The sequence below is a fragment of the Mesoplodon bidens genome (genome assembly GCF_964165515.1).
Source record: "Mesoplodon bidens genome assembly, chromosome: 12".
Classification (NCBI taxonomy): Eukaryota; Metazoa; Chordata; class Mammalia; order Artiodactyla; family Ziphiidae; genus Mesoplodon; species Mesoplodon bidens.
The window spans coordinates 48,296,386-48,324,218 of NC_138168.1; the positions used below are offsets into that span (position 1 = coordinate 48,296,386).

The window sequence follows — 27,833 nt, forward strand, 5'->3', positions numbered from 1 at the left end:
TATCCATCAACAGATGAATGGATAAAGATGTGGTACATATATACAATGGAATATTACTCAACCATAAGAATGAAATAATTCTGTTTGCAGTGGCATGGATGGACCTAGATATTATCATACTAAGTGAAGTCAGACTGAGAAAGACAAATATCATGATACTTACATGCAGAATCTTAAAAAAAAAGATACAAATGAACTTATTTACAAAACAGAAACACATAGACGATAAATTTATGGTTACCAAAGGGGATAGTGGGGAATTAGGAGTTTGGGATTAACATATACACATTACTATATATAAAAATAGATAAACAAGGTCCTACTGTACAGCACAGGGTACTATATTCAATATTATCTAATAACCTATAATGGAAAAGAATCTGGAAAAGGATATATATATCTGAATCACTTTGCTGTACACCTGAAACTAACACATTGTAAATCAACTATACTCCAATAAACATTTTTTTAAATTTGTATATTCACATAGTCCAGCATTCAAATCCCCATGAAAGCAGCCAATGCTTCAATGCTACGTTTCATGATCACCTTTCCTAGATATTTGTATAATCAAGTAATTTTGCCTATTTTTTTCATTTTACACAAAAGGTATGTCACATGTCCCAGGTCTTCCTCTTTTCACTTAATGATGTGACTTGAAGGTATTTCCATATATACAGTACATAATTCTCATTATTGTTAATTATGGCTCTATAGTATTCTTTCTTAAGTGTCATTCAACACATCCTATATTGAACATTTAGGCCATTTTAATCTTTTATTACTTTAAGCAATGTTTCATAACGAAGACTTCTTAAAGTCATATTGCACATAAAGTATATTTTCCAAAGTGGCATTTTAAATCAGATTATTTTTGATATAGAATGTCAAATTAAGCTCGAGGTTATACTGACTTACACAACCTACTGCAAAACACAACTTCCTTAAATTTTGCCAACAGTTGTTCTTTATGATAGGTTTAAAAAATTAGGTAAAAAAATTTTAAAGTAACTTCATAGCTTTTAACTTTCATTTCCTAAATTAAGGTTAAAGATCTTTTCATACTTATTTGCATTTTTTCCCAGTTAACTCTCCACATCCTTCATGCCTTAAAAAAACCCTTTTAGATATTAGCCTCTTGAACTGTGACAAGTTGCAGTTCTGCACACTGCCCACCCCAATTGTCATTTTTCTCAATTAGAAGTTGCTAGCCTACAGAATCTTTTAAATATCATTTTGTTTACAGTTTGGGTTCAGTGTCATACTTAGAAAGGCCTAGTACTTTCTGAAAAGTCCCTTATGGTTTCTAGTACTTTTCATTTTCCCTTTCCAACTAATCTGATTCTTCTGATAGAGGGCATAAAACTTTTTCCCATTTGGCTACCCCTTATCCCAATACCACTTAAGGAATGATCTCTCTTCCCTCATCAACTTGAAATATTTTTATCCAATATTAATTTCCAAATGTATTAGGGTATTTATACATCCTGTATTACGATCTTCTTCACTATATACCAGAACCATAGCTTCTTTACACTTTTATTTCTAGAAATTTTTGTTATTGCTCTTGTAAATGGGATCATCCTTTTTCCAACAGATCTTCTGGTTATTGTTCAGATATATTAACAGCTGCTGGTTTCTGTATATTAATGTCGTACTCAGTCACTTGGCTGAACTTTGTTTCATACTCTCTTGAGGCTTCAGTTTTATATAAATGCTTCTATTTGTAAATAGGAAAACAAAACCTAAATGTGACCAAGCAGGCTCACCTCAGTACTGAAACAAATTTTTGGTATACCCTTGTAATCAAACATTAATACAGAGCAGTTAAAATGAGCTGTACTTGTTAAACAGGGTTAGATAATTAAAATGTAAAGAAGCAAGTTACAGAAGTGTACACATGCAATACCATTTGTTTCGCAAACACTAAATGCATGTCACTATTTCACTAATGAAAGACTGAATTCTGTAATTCCTAATGTCATAAGGGTTTATATGCTGACAGATGTGCAGCAAGAGTGAAAACATGGATAAGATATGGTTACTTCTGAAGAGTGGGAGGGAAATTAAATGGCAAAGTGATAAGGAGGGCTTCTTATGTGTAATTTATTTAAAGGAAAAAAAAAAAAGCTTGAACCAAATATGGCTAAAGTGAAACATCTGTTAAATACAGGTGGGAGAATGGCTGTTCATTACAAAAGTCCAGGTGCTTTTGTGAATGTCTGATAACACAGGCTTTTAGAGAAACATTTTTGACTGACCTGTTGTCTAGCATTCTATAATTTTTATATCAAAATAATCAATTTGGGCTTTGTGAGAGATTTCACTGATTTTGGCAAGTTTCTGAAATGTTTTACTTTCTCCTTTGCATATTTTAGTAGAAATTACCCCATTTGTCTGCTTTCTACTGCTAGAATGTAAGCTATAGGAGCAGGCATTTTCCCCTTTATGTCCAGATGCATACTCAAAGCCTTAATGGGTAGACACTCAATAAATTGAACCATAAATGACTTTTAAGTGTTGATTTCCTTGATTTGGAAACCTGGGTGTAATTGTGGAACCTGGATACCATGTAAATGCGGTACAAGAACCAGGTTTTGTCTAAACAGCAGGTTTTATTTTAGCCTTAATATAAACACAGGAAAGTTCTGGTAAAACACAACCATACAATTTCTTGTCTACTTGGTTTATTGTGGGGGTTGGCAAAAGAGTCACATATAGCTCAGTATGGAAGCTATAGTTTCCTTTTCTGATTATGGATTTCTTCTTTCAACTCAGAATCTCCATTTCCAGTTTTTGAGAATCTTTGGTTCAGCTCAAAGATAATTCCTATATCTCAATTGCATAGCTTGTATCATTAATTTCAGAGATAAATTATGATAATGAGATATCAATCTTCACCAACATTGACTGGTTAACCTATAGAGGACAAGACTGTAGAACTCCTATTACATTAAGAAATAATAATTACTGTAAATACAGTAATTTCCTGAAGAAATAGTTTATGGATGTCTTTGAAGTTGCAAGTCGGTATCTTCCACCTCTAGTGTATTCTATTTCTACAGAAACAGTCATGTCATTAGCCTATGAAAAAAGACTCCATGATGTAATAAACAGACAAAAGACAATCCAAGTACAATTTTTTAATAAAGATAATTACAAAAGATGGAAAAATCAGCTCAGAACGGCCAATTACTTCTTTAATAGAGCAGTTTTTTGACATATAACACATCAGTTTTAAATACTATCACATAAAGCATGGTGGAGAAAAGAAATTTTGCTTCATAATTAGAAAACTCACAATAAAACTTGCCAAGAAAAACAAAACCAAAAAAAGCCATTTTGAAAATAAATACAGTCCATGCCAAAGTAGTATAAAATGAAGCCAGAAGTCTTCAAAAACAAAACATTTTTCTTCCCAATATTTTCTCACTGAAAGTGATGAGACTCTCAAATTCAAGGGTTGCTGAGCTGTTCTGATTTGGTTCTGTTAAAAGAGGCAACATGAAATATTAAAAACAGCATAATCATCATTTAAATGCACCGACCAATGGATCACTCTTCATTGAGTCTTCATTCTTGGCTCCTACCAAGAAACATGTTAAGCTGGTAGTGCCTTGAGTGTTTTTGGAGTACTGACTGCCTTGATCTTTCTAGTGGTTTTACAATCTATTCCAAGTCATCCTATGAAGGCTAGCACAAAATTATGTGTGGCCAAGCATTTACATGCTTTCCAACAATAAAAACCTCAACTACAGTTTTTAAAAAACTTATGTACGGTTTAAAAAAAAATTATGTTATGCTAGCCCAGTGCTTCTTAAATTTACCTGTCTCACAACACTAAAAAATTATGTATACAGAAATAAGAGCACCATGAAAGATCACGAGTGCCTATATAAAAGTTAATAGCGGGCTTCCCTGGTAGCACAGTGGTTAAGAATCCACCTGCCAATGCAGGGGACACGGGTTTGAGCCCTGGTCTTGGAAGATACCACATGCCACGGAGCAACTAAGCCTGTGCACCACGACTACTGAGCCTGTGCTCTAGAGTCCATGAACCACAACTACTGAGCCCGCGCGCCTAGAGCCCATGCTCCGCAACAAGAGAAGCCACCATAATGAGAAGCCCGCGCACCGCAACGAAGAGTAGCCCCCGCTTGCCCCAACTAGAGAAAGCCCGCGCGCAGCAATGAAGACCCAACACAGCCAAAAATAAATACATTAATTAAAAAAAAAAAAGTTAATAGCAAAACAAGGCTCAGATAAATTATGTTCAAGAATATAAACTGATCTATATTCAGTTACAATACTGATTATTACCAGTCTTTGTAATTTTTTAAAAGCAAGCTACATAAATGAAAAATGAGAAAGTAGATGACATATAAACTAATAGTTAAGATACATATATTCTCTTATGTACCATTACAGACTAAAACTCAGAGCATCTCATAACAACTTACTGATATTCCAGGTTCAGTTCAGTACTTCTCAAAAGAACACATGTACACCCACCCCAACCCCAGTATGTGCTCACTTATAGTATATGAAAATTACTAGATAAAGAATATAGTTTACCCTTTGGTATCTGTTTTTTCACCACTATTGTCCTTGGACTTATCTTCTTCTTTAACATCTAAAAACAAAAATTGGGAAAAGATTAACACCTACTTTGAAATATAAAGTGTACACATTTTATTTTAAAATATATCTTACTTAAAATATTAAAAACTGCCATACACAATCTTACTATTCAGGAGATCAGTAACTAAATAAGCTTTGTGTTAGGTGCTGTACTAAATGACAGAGGTTTAAGGTGTCAGTATAACACTGCAGTCCTGCCTTTGGGAAGTTTTCTTCTATGGGATCACAGCACTACAGCCAGGATATGTGCTGTGAAGAAGTCCAGCCTACAGACGTGAGCATAGCACTGTGGGAGATTAGGAAAGGCTACGATGAAGAAGTGACATTTGAGAGACATTCAGAAGAATGAATAGCTTCTGGGTGGGAAACGGGGAGAAGTATCTTGAACAGAGGGAAAACTTAAAAGGACTGAGGCAAGAAGGAATCAGGCTGGAAGGAAGAACTGAAAGACCAATGTGGCTGGAGTACTGTGAGAAGGGGATAGAATTAGATGAAGCCAGAGACAAAACAGAAGCTAAATTCTATTGCTTATATAACCATTAGTTTTTAACCCTCACTATATAAGTACCAAAACTTTACCATTTAAAAAAAAATTAATGAAACATGAGGAGCAACACTACCTATTCAAGATCACTGAAACAAATTAGCCCAAATGTACTAAATTTTTTCTTTAGATAAGCAAATGAACCAAAGTTGTAAGGCACTGATTTTAATACAAACACATGGCAATATGGTTACTATGACATTTGTTTAGGCTTCTGGCTTAATTTAGGATGTGCAAACTTAAATAATTCAAAGTGCCAAATGGGATAGGGGGAGGGAGGTAGAGAAAAGAAACGTTCCTAACTTCAGTTTTTGAACTACAGATTTAAAAAAATGTTTTCTATGGTAATATTTCTTTTATCTGTAGGCTGTAAGATTTTAACAAACGCAAGACCCTATAAGAAGAATTTCATTACCAAATTTCATTACCGTATCAGTAACAAAAGTATTTAGGAACTACTATGAGATTAATCCACCACCAGGCCATTAAGCCAGATCAAAAAGTACTCTCATTTTTAGCTTAAATAGCAATGAAGGATAAGCACCATAGTGCACCCACTTTCCTGTTTGGAAGAAAAAGCACAGAAAAGATAAAAGATTTAAAAACAGGAAGAAACACCAAAAAGGAAAACAAACAAACAGAAAAACCAGACAAGACAAGTTAACAGTAAGAGAAAAAAATACTAGAAAAATCCTACAACTAAAGCTAAGTCCTTCTTACCTCCATCACAGCTGGAATTTCTGGATGTCAATCAGTACACAAGAGTAGACTGGAGCCATCATTGTAATACATTGGGAAGTTAAAATTATAAAATGGTAGATAGAGAACAGTAGTGTATAGAGGAGTCAGTCCACGAACAAGAACAGAACTAGATGCGTCAGGCATGCTACGGATTCCTAACTCTCTAGTAAAAAAGAACACGAGAGCCAGCTTACTCACATAACTTCAATATGATAGGAAAAGGATGTTGGACCAGTATCTCTGAATCAGTTTTCCACATGCTACAGGGTCAAAATTAACAGGTGAACTAAAACCTGTGCTCATCACCTTTACTTGCATATAGGTATCAGGTATCCATCAGGAAATGCACCAAGTGCAAGAATACAGATATTTAGCATATTGCATTCTCTAGCCATGAGCAGCTCTATCTAGCAGAGAGATATATAAAGTCCCTAGTGAGGTGATAATACAATGTGTTAAATAAAATAAAATGACCCAGGTATGTGTAAGTGCTCTGGAAACTCAGATAAAAGTAACACATTCTGGTAGCAAATTCAATGCCCTAAAGCATCTATTTTCTCAACAAACTGACACAGCATTTTTAAAATTAAGACAGCAGAAAGTATTATCTCCTCCCAACCCAGCCCCCAAATCCCTTCCCATCTTTCTGCAGCTTTTATGTTTCCTTCATATAATTTCTGAACAAAGTCTATTCTCTGAGCCTTTTCAAAATAGTGAAACTGGTCTAAGGATAGATAATGTGACTCTTCTGTGTTTTATTCCCATCACATAAAGTTATAGGTAGTTACAAATTATCTTAGAATTTCAGCTCTGCTCACAGGCTACATATGGATCTATAACCACTTTGTCCTCTCTCTTACCCAATCTATATCATAGTGCAATGTTCACTATTTTAAGCCTATGTCGTCAAGAAGAGATAGTTTCCTGTAATATAAAAACAAATGTGACTAATAACATTCAGAGAGCTCTAATTAAAAGAGCTTACTTACATGGGGGGAAGAAAAAAAGTCACCTACTGAGCACACTCACCCCCTCCAATACTTGTGTCATTGACTTCAGGATCTCATAAAAATTGCAGTATAGCTCACTTTCAAAAACTTACAATTAAAACATTAATCAAAAAATATATCTGACCTGTTTTTTTGTCCTCCGTTTCCTTCTTGTCTTCTTCAATTCTAGCTTTCTTTGCTCCTTTCTTATGATCAGCCACATTTCTACGACCTCCCTCTCCTTCGTCCTCAGAATCTGAGAATTCTTCATCACAAGCTATCCGTTTGTCTGATGCTCGAACTGATACATTAAAGATTTTTAATAAAAGTTTTGACAAAAGCAGTCACAGGTTTTACAATTGTTAAGTGCACCCCTCTACAAAAGAACTAGCCAGTCACCACATTTAAAAGTAAGGGTAACAGATTTTAAGATTAGAACTGAATGCATGGCTTGCTAAATATTGAAAATTTAGCTTTAGGAAGAAATAATTCAAAGAAACATGAAAAACATTTGCAGATCTCATTAAAAAAACAAACAACTTTGGAGGAAAAAAAACTGTGTTTTCCTGATAGGTAGTGGGAATGATGTCTTCAAATAAAAAGTAATCCTTTATTTCAAAGCTGAGAGGGGAAGTAGAGAAAATAAAAAATATCATTAACACCAAGTATGTTAGAATGTCTATACCGTGAGAGTATACCATTATGCTATAAACCTACGAATCATATTAAGTGGAATTAGACTGTAGAATCAAACAGAAGGTGCTTAATGTTATTCAACTCACTCTACATAAGTGGTTAATTTGTGGAAACTTTTGATCATATATGTAGTCAAATAAACTGAAATGGCTGATACTCCAATCAAGCTTTGAGACATAGGAAATTAAATCCACGTAAGATTAAAAAAATAGTAAAAATAAAGTCAAGTAATGATAGTGTGCTCATGAACAGGGGTCCCCAATGCCCCGGTCCATGGGCTGGTACTGGTCTGCAGCCTGTTAGGAACCAGGCCGCACAGCAGGGGCTGAGCGGTGGGCAAGCGAATCAGTGAAGCTCCATCTGCCACTCCCCATCGCCTTCATTACCGCCTGAACCATCCCCACCCCCGGTGTGGAAAAACTGTCTTCCACGAAACCAGTCCCTGCTGCCAAAAAGGTTGGGGACTGCTGCTCATGAAAACATGTGAAGTTCTTGGGCCACCAAAACCTTCAATTTATAGTATTCTTTTAATAAACCAGAAAAATGTAACAATACACATTAAGGGACTTTCTTACTAGAAATTCTCTTGTCTGGATCTTCTCCATCTTCATCTCCACTGTCTTCATGAACTGCATCTTCTGGAATAGCTTGCATTTGGACGCCAGGTGCATGTGGCAACATGCGTAAATTTTCAAATAAACGCTGTCTAAATTACAACATGCGCAGTTATTAGAAAAAAATATTTTCTTTCAAGTTCCTTTTAAATGTAAGAGGAAACATTATGCAAAAAAATTGCATCTTTTATCTAGCTTAACCTATGAATTAAAATAGTAACATTTACTGAGCACTGATACTTTACATATTATTAACCCGTTTAATCCTCAAAATTTACAAGATAGATACTATTTCATCCCCCATTTCAAGGATGAGGAAATATAAGCGCAAAGGCAAATTAACTTGCCAAAAGTCACAGAACTAGTGTGTGGTAAAGCGAGGACACAAACCCAGGTCTGTGTACTACAATGTCTCTCTAAACACCCCGCTCTTAGATAAAGCTTTATCAAAATGTTTCAATGAAAATAAATTTCACTTTCATGTAAGGTAAGAAAATATAAAATTTATAGTGCCCCTTTCAATTGAAAAATCCATTTTAACTAATAGAATATGGAAATATTTTTGAGCTATGAATCCCATACATTTTCCATTATTATATAAAATTAATCAATAACCTTAAGGTTTCAAATACTTTTGACAAAGGAAATACCTATGTATAAAGCTAAAATGACCTACTGCATTTGGCCCTCTAAAAACTCTTAATGCTGTATCAAGATGAAATGTTTATCAAATCAATTCAATGATGTCTTACTTTATCTTTTCCATATATTCTGGAGTGTTCTGATTTGTCATGTTTGAAGGACTAATATGCAGTTTGAAGTCTGGTCCAAAATACTCAAAGTAATCATTATATGGCAATTCTATCAAAAGCAATGAAATAAAGTTACATATTAAAAGCTCAATTTTCACACAAATCCATGCACAAAATCCAGATTCAAGTTGTGAAATATTTCCAGAGAAAATGTTTAAAAGTGAATGCAAAATGAATTCATTAAGTGACTGCTCTCCTATTTACATGGTTTTGGAATCAACTGTAATCACCTCAACATCTTTTTCTATGAATTGACAGTTCATCCAATAAAGACATCAAAATAAGAACACTTACCATTGGGAATCTCACAATCAAGGGCAACAGCAGTCTCATATGTCCAACATCGAGCAACATTGCGGATTGTGTATCCACCTCCCCCAAGCATCAGTAATGGTAAATTGAAAGTTTTTACAACTTCTACACATTTAGCATGACCTAAAACAAAGAAAATTTGTGTAACAATACATCTGCACATTGTAACAGTTGGAAAAATAAATTTTAAAAAGATAATATAAACAATACTTTACTCAACCAAAATAGCTTTAATATGTGAAAATTTCTAGTTTAAAACTTTTATCAATAAAACACCTTTTATGCAATGATATACAAAACACAATAAGACATAACTGGCTATGTTAGCAAGTGTCCCTGATTAAATATACAACTATATTAATATTAAAATATGAATATAACATTTTATTAACGTGATATGAAGATATTATGTTCCTGTGAGGTTACCTGGGGGAAAAAATAAGTGAGGTTGCAATGAAACATTGTATAATCTAATCTAAACTGTCTTTTTGTTACCACTCTCCTCCATAGACATATACAGAAAAATTATGTAAGGCTATACAGGTTTAACTATAGGTTATCATTAGGCAGTGGTATTATGGACATTTTTCTTAACTTATCTAAAATTATAAAATTTATATCTATTACTATTATAAAAAACTTTAACCAATTTCTATGTGTAGAAATTTCAGTATAAAGTAAACCTAACATGAAAACAGAATCTTTCCTTTGGATGTCATAGTTTAAAAATCAGTTACGAGTTACTAGTAACTTCTTATATTATCATCATCATTCAGGAACACAAGTCAATGTTTAAAGCAAGAAAAAAATCCTTCAATTACAGAAGAAATTGATGTATGTTGAATAATATTTTGGAAAAATCAAAATAGTACAAAGAAAAAACTACCTAAAATTCTATCATCCAAAGAGTTTTTTGAATATTCCTTTCCAATTCTTTTTTAGTTAATTTTTAAAAGCTTAATGGTATGTTTTCTTCATGTAACTATACTGTGAGCATTTTCATTAAGTACTCTTCAATAGTTACATTATATGCTTTGTGACCACCTAAAGGGGTGGGATAGGGAGGGTGGGAGGGAGGGAGATGCAAGAGGGAAGAGATATGGGGACATATGTATAACTGATTCACTTTGTTATAAAGCAGAAACTGACACACCACTGTAAAGCAATTATACTCCAATAAAGATTTTTTTAAAAAAGGGTATACAAATATGTATAAATACTTGAAATTATGTATAAGGACATAAAAAGTGTAAACACATAAACATATAACATATATAAAAACATATATGTATATAAAAACAGTTATATTATATGATTCATAACCCAACTGTTATTACTGCAATTATGAAAATTCAGGCTTCTTATAATAGAGGAAAACCGTTTGGGTATTTTTTAAAGATGAAATAAACAAACAGTTAACTTAAAGATAACAGTAAAGATAGCTGGCTAAACAAAGACATTTACTTTTCTTCCATCTCAAAACCTGATAAAAATGATTATAAAGGAATTTTTTAAAGGCTAAAATTTATAAAAATGAAGAATGGGAGAGCATACACAGTATCAATATAAAGTAAGATAGAAAGGAGACAGACAGGAGGTAAACTGACTTTAGCAGTTTGAATTGAAGCTGGCAGTGGAGAAAGCTTGGAATCAAGTTTAACATTTGGGATTGCAAACATCTTTACATGCTTTATACAACGGACATTCTATCAGTCAGTTGAAATATAGATTTATAGTAAGAGTAAAATAAAATACTGTAGTTTGTGATTATGAAAGCTATTGCTTTTAAGTACAAAGGCATTAATAACTTTCAAAAAGTTAAGAAAACTGACAAGTTAATACATATCTTAAGAGTACATTAAGTAGATTTTAAGAAGATTGTATCCATTTTGAGGAAACAGATGGTTATCTGCACATTATTTTCAAGAATACGAAACTGCTGCTTTTTGGCCACTTTTGACCTAGCAAGAAAAGGGGCAATTAATTTCAAATTATTCAACCTAATATAAGCAGAATAGATTGATTACATCATAATTTTAATGCTGGCTGGCATAGGAGCTATCATAACATCAAATAAAATAGCCTTTAATACCTGTATTTAGTTATTAAATTGCATTTAGGCCAAGAGTTGTTCTGGAAAAAGTTCTACTTGAGAATTCTTCACATTTTGAGAGAATTCAAAGCAGAACATGAACTTGTTAGCTAAAAGTTCACAAGGAAAACAACTCCAAAATCATGTACAATATCTGTGATAAATCACAACTAATCCACACATATAAATTTTAAGAACTTATTAAATAAAATTTCAGATTTATTCTTATACCCTAGCAGTTCATTCCATAATGGTGATCTTTACTTTGGTCTGGACCTCTATCATATGTTGATCTCAACACTTATAAGCAAAGAACAGCTCGATGTTCTACCAGATCTACAGAGGAAATTCACCCAAACAGGAACAAGTCAGAAGGCTGTTCTTCATGGAGGTAAAGCTGATAGAACACTTGATCCATCTGAATATAATGTACTATTTATAAATACTGGCAATATATTAATGAGTAAGGAGAAAACTAAGGAAATGACAAAATTGTATGGGGAGAAACAAGTTATGCAAAAGGGAAATTGAATAAGCTGAAACATGCTTTAATGTTGCTGGTGATGCCATTAACACTGAATACCATGACCAAAATTCTGGTCTAAATACCAGATTTAAATGGTAAAAATGGAAATATTGGAAGGGTGTATGCATGTGTTGGGGACAAAGTGGTGGCTCCCTCTTCTTTCACAATGGAAAGTGAATATACAAGGTTAAAATTAGAAGTTAAAAATAACAAAGCTTGGGCAATTCCCCTGTGGTCCAGTGGTTAGGACTCTACACTTGCACTGACAAGGACCTGGGTTCAATCCCTGGTCAGGGAACTAAGATCCCACATGCTGCATGGTGCAGTCAAAAAAAAAAAAAAGAAAGAAAATCTTGCATGTTATTTAAAGAAAGGTAAGCACCAAAAGAATCAACAAAAATTGTTGAAAATTATGCTAAGTGTAATATGTAGAATCAAAAAAACAAATGAACAAACATAACTAAACAGAAACAGTCACAGATATAGAGAACAAACAGATGGTTGCCAGAGCGGAGGAGAGAAATATATGAGGGAGATTAAGAGGTACAAACACTGAGTTACAAAATAAATGAGTCACAGGTATGAAATGTACAGAGTGGGGAATATAGTCAATAGTAATATAATATTTTTGTATGATGACAGATGACAACTAGACTTAGCATGGCGATCACTTTGAAATGTATAGAAATATCAAACCACAATGTTGTGGACCAGGAACTAACATAGTGTTGTAGGTCAGTATATTTTGAAAACAAACAACAAACTCATAGAAAAAGAGATCAGATTTGTGATTAGCAGAGGCAAGGAGTCGGGGGAGGGGAGATTAGATGAAGATAGAAGGTACAAACTTCCAGTTAAAAGATAAATAAGTATTAGGGATGAAATGTATAACACGATAAAGATAATCAGCACTGCTGTATGTTATAAATGAAAGCTGTTAAAGAGAGTAAATCCTAAGAGTTTGCATCACAAAGAAAAATATACATATTTTTAATGTATTTCTTTAATGCTGTACCTATAGGAGATAAGTGTTCACTAAACCTACTGTGTTAATCATTTCATGATGCTGAAATCATGATATTGAAGTCAAATCATTATGTTGTACATCTTACGCTCACATGGTGCTGTATGCCAACAACATCTCAATAAAACTGGAATAAATAAATAAACATAAATACAAGTTAAAAAAAAGAAGAAAATCACTGCCTTGGTTGGTATTGCAACAAGCCTTATAAAACTACTCATGTATGAATATATACATAAATTTGACAAAATAAAAGATATATACATATGACAAAAACCCATAAAAAACACACGGTTCCCTGTTAAAATAACAGGTAAAAATTAAATGACAACTTTTATGGGAAGTTCTTAGGAAGAAAAAAAAATTTTTCCCTGGAATATCACCCTTCAAATTGCTTACCTTTGACTGTCAAATTGAAGCAACCAAGTCTATCACCAGATAGTGAGTCTGCACCACACTGTAGCACCACAGCACTAGGTTGATACATCTCCATCACTTTTGAGATAATCTATGTACAAGGTAACAAATGTTAATGTCTCTAAAAAACATTTTAAAACCTTTTCATTTTTGAAAATAGTAATACTTACAGGCTTAAATATCTGCCCATATGATTCATCATCTATACCATCTCTCATTGGAAAATTGACAGCATAGTATTTGCCTTTTCCTGCACCAATATCCTAAAATACATAGTTAAATAGATCTCAGAGAATATATCATAATAAAAAGTCTGACATATTTAATTATTAAAATATTTTTAAAAGATTAAAAGACTAGGTAACAAAACCCAATTCTTAATTCATCTAGAAGGCTGAGAAAGGAAATAATACAGAAAAAGTACATATTACAACATTTATGGATGGCTTATAAAGCTGAAAAGAACCAATTCCACTTAATCTGTAATGATTATTTTGGGGAGAAAAGAAATTTAACACAGTTAAAGGCAATTTGAAGTTAAATATTACCCAAGAAATTTGTCATAAACAAAATACACAAGACAACTTTATAGGTAAAACTGTAGGAAATATAAACTCTGAGCCAAAGAACCCTGCAGGACAATTGTCTCTAAAGTAGAATCCTTCTTGTGGCTCACAATCTAGTATGAGTTTACTTATAAGACTTTCTTGAAGCTTTAACAGTTGCAGACTAAAGCACTGAAATCTGTTCTTTAATTGGGCTTGAAATAAATTTTGTTTCTACTTGTTGAATAAGTACCACTCTAGGCATTAATACCTCCCAAAAGAAGCAAAGGAGAGAAATTGAGAGCTGGGTTCCAGCTACACACACACACACACACTTACTTAAAACATACATACATGTATTATATATACTTATTTATTTTTATATGTTATGCATGTGTATATCTATGTATGTGTATGTTCATACAGATATATACACACAAAAACAGTTGACCTTTGAACAACACCAGGGTTAGGGGTACAGACCCCTGTATAGTTGAAAACCTGAATTTAACTTTACAGTCTGTCCTCAATCTCCATGATTCTGCATCTGCAGATCAACCAACTGTGAGTTGTGTAGCACTATAGTAATTATTTATTGAAAAAAATCTACATAGAAGTTCAAACCTGTGTTGTTCAAGGGTCAACTGTATATTCCTAGAAGATATGGCTGAGACATTTCTACAAAACAGTGCTTTAACTACAACATCAAAGGATTGGGGGTAACTGATTCTTACATGTTTTAAATTACAGTTGACCCTTAAACAACAGGGTTTGAATTGTGGGTCCACTTACATGCAGATTTTTTTCAATAAATGTATTGGAAAATTTTTCTGGAGATTTGCAACAACCTGAAAAAACTTGCACATGACTGCAGTCTAGAAATATTTTTAAAAATTAAGAAAAAGTTAGGTATGTTATGAATGCATAAAATACATGTAGATATACCTATACAGAATATGTTAATTGATTTTATATCATCACGAAGGCTATTAGTATTTATGCTTTTGGGGAGTCAGAGTCATATGCAGATTTTCAACTGCACAGGAGTCAGTGCCCTGACCTTCTCATTCTTCAAAGGTCAACTGTAGAATGTCTCAATATATATGAATCTTTAGAATTACTAATACAAATACATGTTCTTCCCTTATCTCTCATGGAACGATCTCAGCTTGAATTCATTTTTTTAAAAAAGTATAGCCTACCCTTCAATATTAGAGTTATTATGATCCAACTTTCAATGAAAAAGCATGAAATTACACTCGCTCCTACAATTTTTCTTAAAGAATCTAAATTTTTATATAACTAAATACAAACTATACACATGTAGACAAACTTAAAGAACTGTAAATCCCTAGACTTCTGCACTAAAAACACAGTTAGAATACATGTTGACACTAAGATTTCACAATACAGAAAGTTGGTCAGCACTTCTCACTCTAGCTAAAGGCTGGTAACTCAGAACTGTGGCCTTTGTTGGACCAAGTTTTATACCTTCCATTTCTTATTCCACAACTACTACTTTATCTCACCTTTGGTTTTTTTCTTCCACCTAGACTACTGATCTAATAAATGCAAGCATAGTTCTAACAACAATCTAAGCTTAGAGTATCCTTCTTTTCTGATTTAGAATGAATCGTCAGGTAGAAAAGGTAATGTTTATTAAGTTATACTTGAGTTTCACGAAAGTCCAAATACAACTACACATATAATGAAGCAGTTGATTTTAGTTTCCTAAATTTGGGGTACACCTTTATAATATGCAAAAGGAAAAAATTTTGGCATTTTATACAGGGAGTATAAAATCCTAAGAAAAGAGATACTGAAAGTCATTCTCAATCTTTTTAAAACACATATTCTCCAATATTTTCTAACAACTTCAAGTACACTGTCAGAAATTAAAACAGAGGCTTCCATTTGCTATTTCTGAGATTATTAGAATTGTATTGCAAAGACATTATCTTTCTTTAAGCTTAAAGCTGGAAAGCTTTTGTTTAATTTCTACCAGAGTGCAATGGTTATACACAAACAAATTCTACTGGTTTAGAACAGTGGTTCTCAAACTTTAGTGTGCAGAAAAGAATCATCCAGAGTTCCTAAAGTCTGAGAATATGTGCTTCTAAGTTCTCAGGTGATAGTGATTCTGCTAGTTTAAGGATCAATCTTTGGGAATCACTGGTCTGTAAGATAAGACCAAGTGGGGAAAGTCACTGAATGAGCTAACACGGCAAGAAAGAACTGGAAATATAAATTATTTTAAAAGCCACACAATTTAAACTGAAATAAATGAAACAAATGACCTCTTACCCACTTATAGATAAAGGTTTCACCATCTGAATTCTTACTGAAAGAGCACAACCTTGTGATCAAATAATTAAGTCATACATTTGAAGACTACTTTAAGGTCGCTCTAAACTTTTGGTTGTTAAACTATAAAGACATACCACAGATCTGAAAAACAACCTTAATGAAACAGCTTAGAACCAATGCTGAATGCCATGCCAAAAGAAATCTCCCATATAATACAGCTAAACTAAAAATAGCTGTTTAAATTTCAGAATAAACTTCAACATGTTTGTAGCTTGGTTCAAAAAACCAAACCTACAGTGGAGCAAAAAAAAAAAACAACTTCAAGAGCACCAAATGAAAGAAGATAACAGAAATATAGAAGTAAATGCACTTAATGTAATAGGCAGGCAGGATAAGCTATGATATTCTTTCTCTCCCCAAGGTAGGGGAGGGGGGGAGAGAGAGAATATACATACATTACAAATTTCAGAAGCCTAAAGAAAAAAAGGGATTAAAATTAGACCAATTAAATAAAGACCAATCATAAAAGGAGGGCAGTACAAGAAACTTAAAAAGACTCAATTATTTTATTCCACCAATCTTTATATTCAACAGCAATACAGGCTACCATCAAGTAGGTTTTGAAGATTCAAACTGAACATCAGAAAACTGCTTCATGCTTTGTGGATGTTCAAAAATATTTAGTCAACCAAAGAAAAAAGCTCAGCAAAAGAAAGCCCTTTAAGTTCTCATTGAATGTTTGCTTGTAGTCAGCAAAAGTGAATTCCAACAAATGTTATAGCATATAAAATGACTAATCCTTCATACAAGATTCAAATTAATGACTCAGAAAAACATCAGTTCAGGTGTAAGATTACTAACCTCCTAGGTTAATCTCATAATATTTATTCAGACAGAATTCAGTCTTACCCTCAAGTCTCCCGTTCCAGGAAAGTATTCCCCATATTTATGGAATGATACAGTCATTACACGATCTGTTGTATAAAAAGCTTCTTCAACACCATCACCATGATGGATATCAATATCAATATATAAGACTCTCTGATGATACCTGAAAACAAAACCTTAAGTAAGTTTTCAAAAAGGTTTTAAGATGGGAAAAACCACCATGGATTCAGGAAACCTATTTTTGAGCTCCTGCATTCCAGAATGTTTAATCCCCTTTCTTTTCTTTACTTCCAGCCTAAGACACCATTCAAAGAGACCATCCTGAAGTTACAGTTTGAGCCCCAGACCTTTAAATCTTCCCTTTACAACCAATCTAGGTGAGAAAATGTATTTACCCTGTGAAATCTGCCCTATTCTGCTTTAAAAACATAGTATATGTTTCTGTACATTAATAACTGAAGATTATACCTTACTTAAGATTGTTACTTTAAAACATCTCTCTAGCATATCTTTAGTATTATAAAATAGGGTTTGGCAATCTATGGTCCATAGTCCAAATTTGGACAATGGCCTCTTTCTGTATAGCCTTTGAGATAAGAATAGTTTTTAACATTTTTAAATGGCTGAAAAACAAAATCAAAATAATAACTTTGTGATATGTGACAATTAAATGAAATTCGAATTTCAATGTCCGTAAGTAAAGTGTTACTGAAACATGGCCATGCTTGTTTGTTCACGTATTGTCTATGGCTTCTTTTTTATTTCAACTGAATGCTTGTGACAGAAACTACAAGTGGTATTCTCATCACTTCACAGTGCTGCTTGGAGAACTACATATTGCAGCAAAATTCGAATGCATTATAGGAGCCACGTGTATCACCATACTGGACATCTTATAACCAGTGCATACCCATGTCAAAACAAGAAAAAAGGAAAGTGAATTTCATATATCATCCTTTCAAGGCACAACGAAGTGAGATTAGGGAATTAGATGGCAGAGCACTGTGTTTATTTTACAATACTACCACAGCCATGTCAAAAGAATACAATACAGGCTGACGTTACCGACTAAGCACTCACAAGAATATCCTACACTTGCAGGAAAGCAACATTCAGAAACTTGGAAAATAAAAACCAGAATGTCTCATCATAGACTTTCTTAAAAAAAGAAAAAAAAAAGTGTGAACGAAGTTAAGTGTCTGAGTGGCTCATAAGCTTGTTTCCAATAGTCAATTAATTAAATCAAGTTTGCACTAGTTGAAGAAGTGTGTCCAGAGAAACTACATTAAACCTGTTAAGACTGTTAGCATGCAGGCAAGAACTGCTGCTCAGAGATGAAGACACAGCAACCAACATCAACAGTGAATTAAAAAATAAGGCAGGTGATTTCAAGGGGTTTTGCTTGGCTCTCAATTAGTCAATTGACAGAGGTCAGTTGTTTATTGAAGGAGTCAATACCTAATTTTAAGTAACTGAAAAATTAGCCTTTATAAATAGTATGCATGGAATAACTTCAGGCAAGAACATTTTCGAAGTTAAGAAAACACCAATTTGTTACAATCTGAAGTAGGATCTGCTAAGATGTGTTATAACTAATGAGGGTAAAGAATCTAACTTTGTAAATCTCCAAAATCACAAATACCACTATAGATATTGCTCTCAAACTGCAGTCAAGAATAATTTTAAAAATCTACAAACAATAAATGCTGGAGAGGGTGTGGAAAAAAAGGAACACTCTTGCACTGCTGGTGGGAATGTGAATTGGTACAGCCACTATGGAAAACGGTATGGAGGTTCCTTAAAAAACTACAAATAGAACTACCATATGACCCAGCAATCCCACTACTGGGCATATACCCTGAGAAAACCATAATTCAAAAAGAGACATGTACCAAAATGTTCATAGCAGCCCTATTTACAATAGCCCGGAGATGGAAACAACCTAAGTGTCCATCATCGGATGAATGGGTAAAGAAGATGTGGCACATATATACAATGGAATATTACTCAGCCATAAAAAGAAATGAAATTGAGCTATTTGTAATGAGGTGGATGGACCTAGAGTCTGTCATACAGAGTGAAGTCAGTCAGAAAGAGAAAAACAAATACTCTATGCTGACACATATATATAGAATTTAAGAAAAAAAAATGTCATGAAGAACATAGGGGTAAGACAGGAATACAGACACAGACCTACTAGAGAATGGACTTGAGGGTATGGGGAGGGGGAAGGGTAAGCTGTGACAAAGTGAAAGAGCGGCATGGACATATATACACTACCAAACGTAAGGTAGATAGCTAGTGGGAAGCAGCCGCATAGCACAGGGAGATCAGCTCGGTGCTTTGTGACCGCCTGGAGGGGTGGGATAGGGAGGGTGGGAGAGAGATGCAAAAGGGAGGGGATATGGGAACATATGTATATGTATAACTGATTAAATTTGTTATAAAGCAAAAAATAAAAAAAAAATAAATAAAAATAAAAATTTTTTTTTAAAAAAAGAATAATTTTAACTCCTTTAGCAATTTAGATAATTATATCCATTAGCACAAAACCCCATTCTGTGTGGAAGCTAGGCAGTTAGCTGGTCTCATTCAACAGGTAAACAAATTTCCTTTAACATAGGTTTCAAATTTTTGCCTTCAAAAGTTAAAATTACAAAATGTTAGAACATAAACTTCTAGGGTCATGTCATTTTTCATTAATTAAAACTATACCTCCAATCTAAATTGTCAAACTACTTCTAATATATTTTAGATAGGTACTTAATGGAGCCTCAAACATTGATATGTACTTCTCATTCTTAATAATCCAAGGACTGGGCAAATTTCCTGTATTTTTACAATGGTTTGGAATGAATCCACAGATGATGATTCACCATTAACTATTTTCAACCCACTGTTCACTTTTGTTTTTTTAAGCCATAGATTTTTATTGTTTTAAATAAAACACTTTTTCATAGGAAAAACATCAACACAAATTAACTTACTTTAGTAATTCAAGGATGGCAAGCACAATATCATTAACATAACAGAATCCTGATGCTTCTGATTTCTTAGCATGATGTAATCCTCCAGCCCAGTTAACAGCCATATCAGTCTGTTGTCGGTTTAACTTCACAGCCCCAGCTAACAAACAAGACAGGGGAGACTTTTAAATGTTTAAGATAAAAAATTAGTATAACTAGACAAAAGCCCTAGTGGAGAGAGTATGCCATGCATAAGCAAATAAGCAAAAGAGTATAAAACCATAAAAGGATCATTATCAAGAGCACTAACAGTTTCTCCTTAGGTAACTATTTTCTTATAGTTGTGATCCGATTAAATAAGAGCACATAGATGGAAAGGAGTAGTGACAATGGTAGCTAGAAGAAGCCTCTAAGTGAAAATGCAAATGAAGTAAAAAACTGAAAATTAAAAAAAAAAGTTTGAGACATTATGATCCCAAAACATGGAGGGGGGCCCAGTTAAAGAAAACTGTACTCTGCTAAACACACTTTTTGTTATTAAAATCCGCCACTATTAAAACTTGTTCTAAGCAAATAACTCAAAAGATACATACCAAGTTTAAATCAACTTTCAAATTTGACCAAATCAGGACACTTACCAACTGAACCACCAGTTGAAAGCTGACAAAACTCAAAGAGCCCATCAAACACTGGACAATCCTCTCCAACATTAACTGTGGAAGATGGATTTCATTAATTTCAATTCATTCTGTGAATTAATGAAAGCCTTTTCTTACAAAAACTATTTCCTACAAATAACGTTTGTTTGATGCAATCATAAAACATACACAGCACAGCAGTAATCTAAAGTTTGCAATTTTATCCAAGGCAGTTAAAGTGTTATATGTGAAATACCACCACCAATTCTTAACATGATTATTTGTGGAATATGTCTGCTTTATTAACAAGAAATCAATAGCTATCAAAATATAAAAGGTATTTGGTGTTATTTAATTAAAACATGGGCTTAAATTTTCCAGGCATTTCTCCTTAAATATATGACAGTAAATTAATCAAAATTCTAAAAACTTTAAATAAGTAACTTCAGTTGCTTTATCATTTACATTCTTTAAAACTCCTTAAGTACACAGAACATCCAAAACTTTGAAATGTATTTTAGTGATTACCAAAAAGATGTAACAGTTGGTTCCCTACGTCCATGGTTAGCATTGATCTTGAAAGATGGTAAGAATTAACTAAGCTCATGACAGCCAAGATATAGAAGAAATATTTAAGGCACAAGCAGACAACACATGTAGATATACCACACATCAAGACACATTTAGTTCCTTAGTATTGAATGAAAGAGGAACCAATATGTCGTAATGCATATAACCCATTCTCAGTTTCTCCTCATCCCTTAATTTATATCCTCTTCAAAAAAAGGGTCATTATTTTATGTAGCTTTGCACATCCTTAATTTATTGACACTATAATAAATAAATTTTAGCTTCCTGCTATTCAGATATGATCACAGTCTTAATACAATTCAGTATTATGTAAATTTTAAACCAATCCTGTTCATTCATTTACCTTAGGGCTACCCATGACTTAATCTAAGCCTGAATCCCCACTGAAAAAACAGGGACAAATAATGTCTATTTATATTACAGCATTTTATTGAATCAAATGAGATAATCTATGGTAGAAATGTACATGAAGTTCTATGAATTTATGAGATGTCTAGCAACTACACTTAATTTAGTATTATTGAAACTGTTCTTTTTTTTTAAAAAAATCATTACTGAAGTCCATCAATAAAAACATCGATGAGAATGAATTCCAGTATCAAGCTTTAAAAGACACTCTTCCAGTCATTTTAGAATGACATTTTGCATTCCATCTTCAAGCCAACCAATCTCTAATAATAAAATACCTTTTATCTATAAAAGAGAACACTATGTAGAAGAGAACCAAAAGCTTCACTAATACAACAAAGGGAAGTACAAATTATATGTATAATTGTCCCTTGGTATCCAGAAGGGAGTGGTTCCAAGACCCTGAGGATACCAAAATCAGGGGATGCTCAAATCCCTTATATACTATTTGCATACAACCCATGCAACATCCTCCCATGTATTTAAATCAGCTCTAGATTACTTACAATACCTAATACAATGTAAGCATGTAGCTGTAAATTCAATGTAAAGAGTTGCCTACAGGAGGCAAATTCAGTTTTGTTTTTTGGAACTTTCTGGTATCGTCCAGATTAACTAAAGCACCCAAACAGAAGAGGTATACACACCAAGCTAAGGCCAAAGTACAATCATTTTTTTTTTTTTTTTAAAGCAGGAGAGTGAGGTCTCCCCACCAATATCCATTATCCCAAAGTTAACAAGGAACCAAAACAAAATGCAAAGAAGATCCAAATAGCCCTTTGGCAGTTTGGCAGACCAATAAGCTTCAAGTAGGTGTGTTTTTTTTTTCCGGACTTTTTAAATCAGTAAATAATTAAAACAATATTTTAGATCAGGAAAACACCTAGATTTGGATAACTAATTACAAGCTTCTAAAAGTACTCATTTATATTTATCACTACTAATATATACTTTTAACATAGAAACGTACATCTCTGCATCTGCTTACTATACTCGGACATGTTATCTGGTCTTATTGAACGTAGAAATTTGATGTACTCATCGCTGTGGTATTTTGTCATTTCTTCAGCAGTGGCTTTATGGGGCCTCTGTGAAGAAAAATAAATGTCAGAATTGTGGAATTATAACTGGTTACATCAGGGTTACCAAACACGAAGTATACAATTTCCCCTAACAATACTCTCAAAAGAACTAGGTCTGCCAGAACAAAATAGATAAATTCCAAAGCAAATCCAAATTTATACGTTTTAGAAAACAGAAATCAAATCCAAAGATAATTCACATTCCTTTAAAAAGGATTAGGCAGGCCTAACACCAACTATGAATTAATCACTCTTTTTATTTTAGTGGAAATAGGTCAACCCTTCTAAAGACTAATCCACGTTCATAAACTCTACTTTCTCTTATTTTCTATCACAAACCTCCTGCTCTATATCCAGTAATTTCAATGACCAAAAAGCTTCAGGAAGGATGAGTGAGACTCATTCAGGTAGAATGAGATTCATTCTCTACTAGTTCATGATCTCTCTTTCTTTTCCTCTGACTATCCAAATCATCCTTGTTCCTAGGATCTTTTCATTTATGACACACTTCTGCCACAAGGCTTCCTGACTGAAAGTCTTATCCAACTCCTCTTCTCTAAATGTCTATAAGCTGAAACAAAGAAGCTCACATATATTACCCAACATTGTTAACTGCTTCAAGTCTTTCTTTTCTCCCCAAGTGGATAAGAATTGTTGCATCTTATATCTGTTTATCTATATTCCCACGTCTTCTACAAAATAGACACTTTGCTTGCTCACTAATACAGTGTTCCTATATGCTGACAAATATTGGTAGGATTAATTTTCTGCATAATTCTTTTTTTTTTTTTAAAGTTTATTTATTTTTTTAATTAGTTTCTGCTTTATAACAAAGTGAATCAGTCATACATATACATCTGTTCCCACATCCCTTCCCTCATGCATCTCCCTCCCTCCCACCCTCCCCATCCCACCCCTCCAGGCGGTCACAAAGCACCGAGCTGATCTCCCTGTGCTCTGCGGCTGCTTCCCACTATCTATCTACCTTACGTTTGGTAGTGTATACACGTCCATGCCTCTCTTTCGCCTTGTCACAGCCCACCCTTCCCCCTCCCCATATCCTCAAGTCCATTCTCAAGTAGGTCTGCGTCTTCATTCCCGTTTTGCCCCTAGGTTCTTCATGACATTTTTTTTTTAAATTCCGTATATATGTGTTAGCATACGGTATTTGTCTTTCTCTTTCTGACTAACTTCACTCTGTATGACAGACTCTAGGTCTATCCACCTCATTACAAATAGCTCAGTTTCGTTTCTTTTTATGGCTGAGTAATATTCCATTGTATATATGTGCCACATCTTCTTTATCCATTCATCCGATGATGGACACTTAGGTTGTTTCCAGCTCCGGGCTATTGTGAATAGAGCTGCAATGAACATTTTGGTACATGTCTCTTTTTGAATTATGGTTTTCTCAGGGTATATGCCCAGTAGTGGGATTGCTGGGTCATATGGTAGTTCTATTTGTAGTTTTTTAAGGAACCTCCATACCGTTCTCCATAGTGGCTGTACCAATTCACATTCCCACCAGCAGTGCAAGAGTGTTCCCTTTTCTCCACACCCTCTCCAGCATTTATTGTTTCTAGATTTCTTGATGATGGCCATTCTGACTGGTGTGAGATGATATCTCATTGTAGTTTTGATTTGCATTTCTCTAATGATTAATGATGTTGAGCATTCTTTCATGTGTTTGTTGGCAGTCTGTATATCTTCTTTGGAGAAATGCCTATTTAAGTCTTCTGCCCATTTTTGGATTGGGTTGTCTGTTTTTTTGCTATTGAGCTGCATGAGCTGTTTATAAATTTTGGAGATTAATCCTTTGTCAGTTGCTTCATTTGCAAATATTTTCTCCCATTCTGAGGGTTGTCTTTTGGTCTTCTTTATGGTTTCCTTTGCTGTGCAAAAGCTTTGAAGTTTCATTAGGTCCCATTTGTTTATCTTTGTTTTTATTTCCATTTCTCTAGGAGGTGGGTCCAAAAGGATCTTGCTGTGATTTATGTCATAGAGTGTTCTACCTATGTTTTCCTCTAAGAGTTTGATAGTTTCTGGCCTTACATTTAAGTCTTTAATCCATTTTGAGCTTATTTTTGTGTATGGTGCTAGGGAATGATCTAATCTCAAACTTTTACATGTCCCTGTCCAGTTTTCCCAGCACCACTTATTGAAGAGGCTGTCCTTTCTCCACTGTACATTCCTGCCTCCTTTATCAAAGATAAGTTGGCCATATGTGCGTGGGTTTATCTCTGGGCTTTCTATCCTGATCCACTGATCTATCTTTCTGTTTTTATGCCAGTACCAGACTGTCTTAATTACTGTAGCTTTGTAGTATAGTCTGAAGTCAGGGAGCCTGATTCCTCCAGCTCCGTTTTTCGTTCTCAAGATTGCTTTAGCTATTCGGGGCCTTTTGTTTTTCCAAACAAATTTTGAAATTTTTTGTTCTAGTTCTGTGAAAAATGCCATTGGTAGTTTGATAGGGATTGCATTGAATCTGTAGATTGCTTTCGGTAGTAGAGTCATTTTCACAATATTGATTCTTCCAATCCAGGAGCATGGTATATCTCTCCATCTATTTGTATCATCTTTAATTTCTTTCATCAGTGTCTTATAGTTTTCTGCATACAGGTCTTTTGTCTCCTTAGGTAGGTTTATTCCTAGATATTTTATTCTTTTTGTTGCGATGGTAAATGGGAGTGTTTTCTTGATTTCATTTTCAGATTTTTCATCATTAGTGTACAGGAATGCCAGAGATTTCTGTACATTAATTTTATATCCTGCTACTTTACCAAATTCATTGATTAGCTCTAGTAGTTTTTCGGTAGCATCTTTAGGATTCTCTATGTATAGTATCATGTCATCTGCAAACAGTGACAGCTTTACTTCTTCTTTTCCAATTTGGATTCCTTTTATTTCCTTTTCTTCTCTGATTGCTGTGGCTAAAACTTCCAAAACTATGTTGAATAAGAGTGGTGAGAGTGGGCAGCCTTGTCTTGTTCCTGATCTTAGTGGAAATGGTTTCAGTTTTTCACCATTGAGGACAATGTTGGCTGTGGGTTTGTCATATATGGCCTTTATTATGTTGAGGAAAGATCCCTCTATACCTACTTTCTGCAGGGTTTTTATCATAAATGGGTGTTGAATTTTGTCGAAAGCTTTCTCTGCATCTATTGAGATGATCATATGGTTTTTCTCCTTCAACTTGTTAATATGGTGTATTACATTGATTGATTTGTGTATATTGAAGAATCCTTGCATTCCTGGGATAAACCCCACTTGATCATGGTGTATGATCCTTTTAATGTGCTCTTGGATTCTGTTTGCTAGTATTTTGTTGAGGATTTTTGCATCTATGTTCATCAGTGATATTGGCCTGTAGTTTTCTTTCTTTGTGACATCCTTGCCTGGTTTTGGTATCAAGGTGATGTCGGCCTCATAGAATGAGTTTGGGAGTGTTCCTCCCTCTGCTATATTTTGGAAGAGTTTGAGAAGGATAGGTGTTAGCTCTTCTCTAAATGTTTGATAGAATTCACCTGTGAAGCCATCTGGTCCTGGGCTTTTGTTTGATGGAAGATTTTTAATCACAGTTTCAATTTCAGTGCTTGTGATTGGTCTATTCATATTTTCTATTTCTTCCTGAGTCAGTCTTGGCAGGTTGTGCATTTCTAAGAATGTGTCCATTTCTTCCAGGTTGTCCATTTTATTGGAATAGAGTTGCTTATAGTAATCTCTCATAATCTTTTGTATTTCTGCAGTGTCAGTTGTTACTTCTCCTTTTTCATTTCTAATTCTATTGATTTGAGTCTTCTCCCTTTTTTTCTTGATGAGTCTGGCTAATGGTTTGTCAATTTTGTTTATCTTCTCAAAGAACCAGCTTTTAGTTTGGTTGATCTTTGCTATCGTTTCCTTCATTTCTTTTTCATTTATTTCTGATCTGATCTTTATGATTTCTTTCCTTCTGCTAGCTTTGGGGTATTTTTGTTCTTCTTTCTCTAATTGCTTTAGGTGCAGGGTCAGGTTGTTTACTCGAAATGCTTCCTGTTTCTTAAGGTGGGATTGTATTGCTATAAACTTCCCCCTTAGAACTGCTTTTGCTGCGTCCCATAGGTTTTGGGTCGTCGTGTCTCCATTGTCATTTGTTTCTAGGTATTTTTTAATTTCCTCTTTGATTTCTTCAGTGATCACTTCGTTATTGAGTAGTGTATTGTTTAGCCTCCATGTGTTTGTATTTTTTACACATCTTTTCCTGTAATTGATGTCTAGTCTCATAGCATTGTGGTCGGAGAAGATACTTGATACAATTTCAATTTTCTTAAAATTACCGAGGCTTGATTTGTGACCCAAGATATGATCTATCCTGGAGAATGTTCCATGAGCACTTGAGAAAAATGTGTATTCTGTTGTTTTTGGATGGAATGTCCTATAAATATCAACTAAGTCCATCTCGTTTAATGTATCATTTAAAGCTTGTGTTTCCTTATTTATTTTCATTTTGGATGATCTGTCCATTGGTGAAAGTGGGGTGTTAAAGTCCCCTACTATGAGTGTGTTACTGTCGATTTCCCCTTTTATGGCTGTTAGTATTTGCCTTATGTATTGAGGTGCTCCTATGTTGGGTGCATAAATATTTACAATTGTTATATCTTCTTCTTGGATCGATCCCTTTATCGTTATGTAGTGTCCTTCCTTGTCTCTTCTAATAGTCTTTATTTTAAAGTCTATTTTGTCTGATATAAGAATTGCTACTCCAGCTTTCTTTTGATTTCCATTTGCATGGAATATCTTTTTCCATCCCTTTACTTTCAATCTGTATGTGTCTCTAGGTCTGAAGTGGGTCTCTTGTAGACAGCATATATATGGGTCTTGTTTTTGTATCCATTCAGCCACTCTGTGTCTTTTGGTGGGAGCATTTAGTCCATTTACATTTAAGGTAATTATTGATATGTATGTTCCTATTCCCATTTCCTTAATTGCTTTGGGTTCGTTATTGTAGGTATATTCCTTCTGTT

At 34.0% G+C, this 27,833-nt stretch overlaps 1 protein-coding gene across 1 annotated transcript in view; it reads right to left on the reverse strand.

Annotated features, from left to right (window-relative positions):
• Window positions 1–3,128: 3,128 nt before the first annotated feature.
• The window catches only part of HDAC2 (histone deacetylase 2), a 39,592-nt gene continuing 14,887 nt past the window's right edge, over window positions 3,129–27,833 (reverse strand). The window contains exons 3-14 of the mRNA XM_081251131.1: window positions 22,722–22,839; window positions 20,753–20,827; window positions 20,136–20,274; window positions 17,170–17,311; window positions 13,579–13,671; window positions 13,391–13,499; window positions 9,332–9,472; window positions 8,978–9,086; window positions 8,187–8,317; window positions 7,061–7,216; window positions 4,576–4,633; window positions 3,129–3,487 (exon numbers count right to left, since the gene is read on the reverse strand). Of these exons, the coding sequence (XP_081107257.1) occupies window positions 3,457–3,487; window positions 4,576–4,633; window positions 7,061–7,216; window positions 8,187–8,317; window positions 8,978–9,086; window positions 9,332–9,472; window positions 13,391–13,499; window positions 13,579–13,671; window positions 17,170–17,311; window positions 20,136–20,274; window positions 20,753–20,827; window positions 22,722–22,839 (1,302 nt within the window). The 3' untranslated portion in view covers window positions 3,129–3,456. The remainder of the gene's footprint in view (window positions 3,488–4,575; window positions 4,634–7,060; window positions 7,217–8,186; window positions 8,318–8,977; window positions 9,087–9,331; window positions 9,473–13,390; window positions 13,500–13,578; window positions 13,672–17,169; window positions 17,312–20,135; window positions 20,275–20,752; window positions 20,828–22,721; window positions 22,840–27,833) is intronic.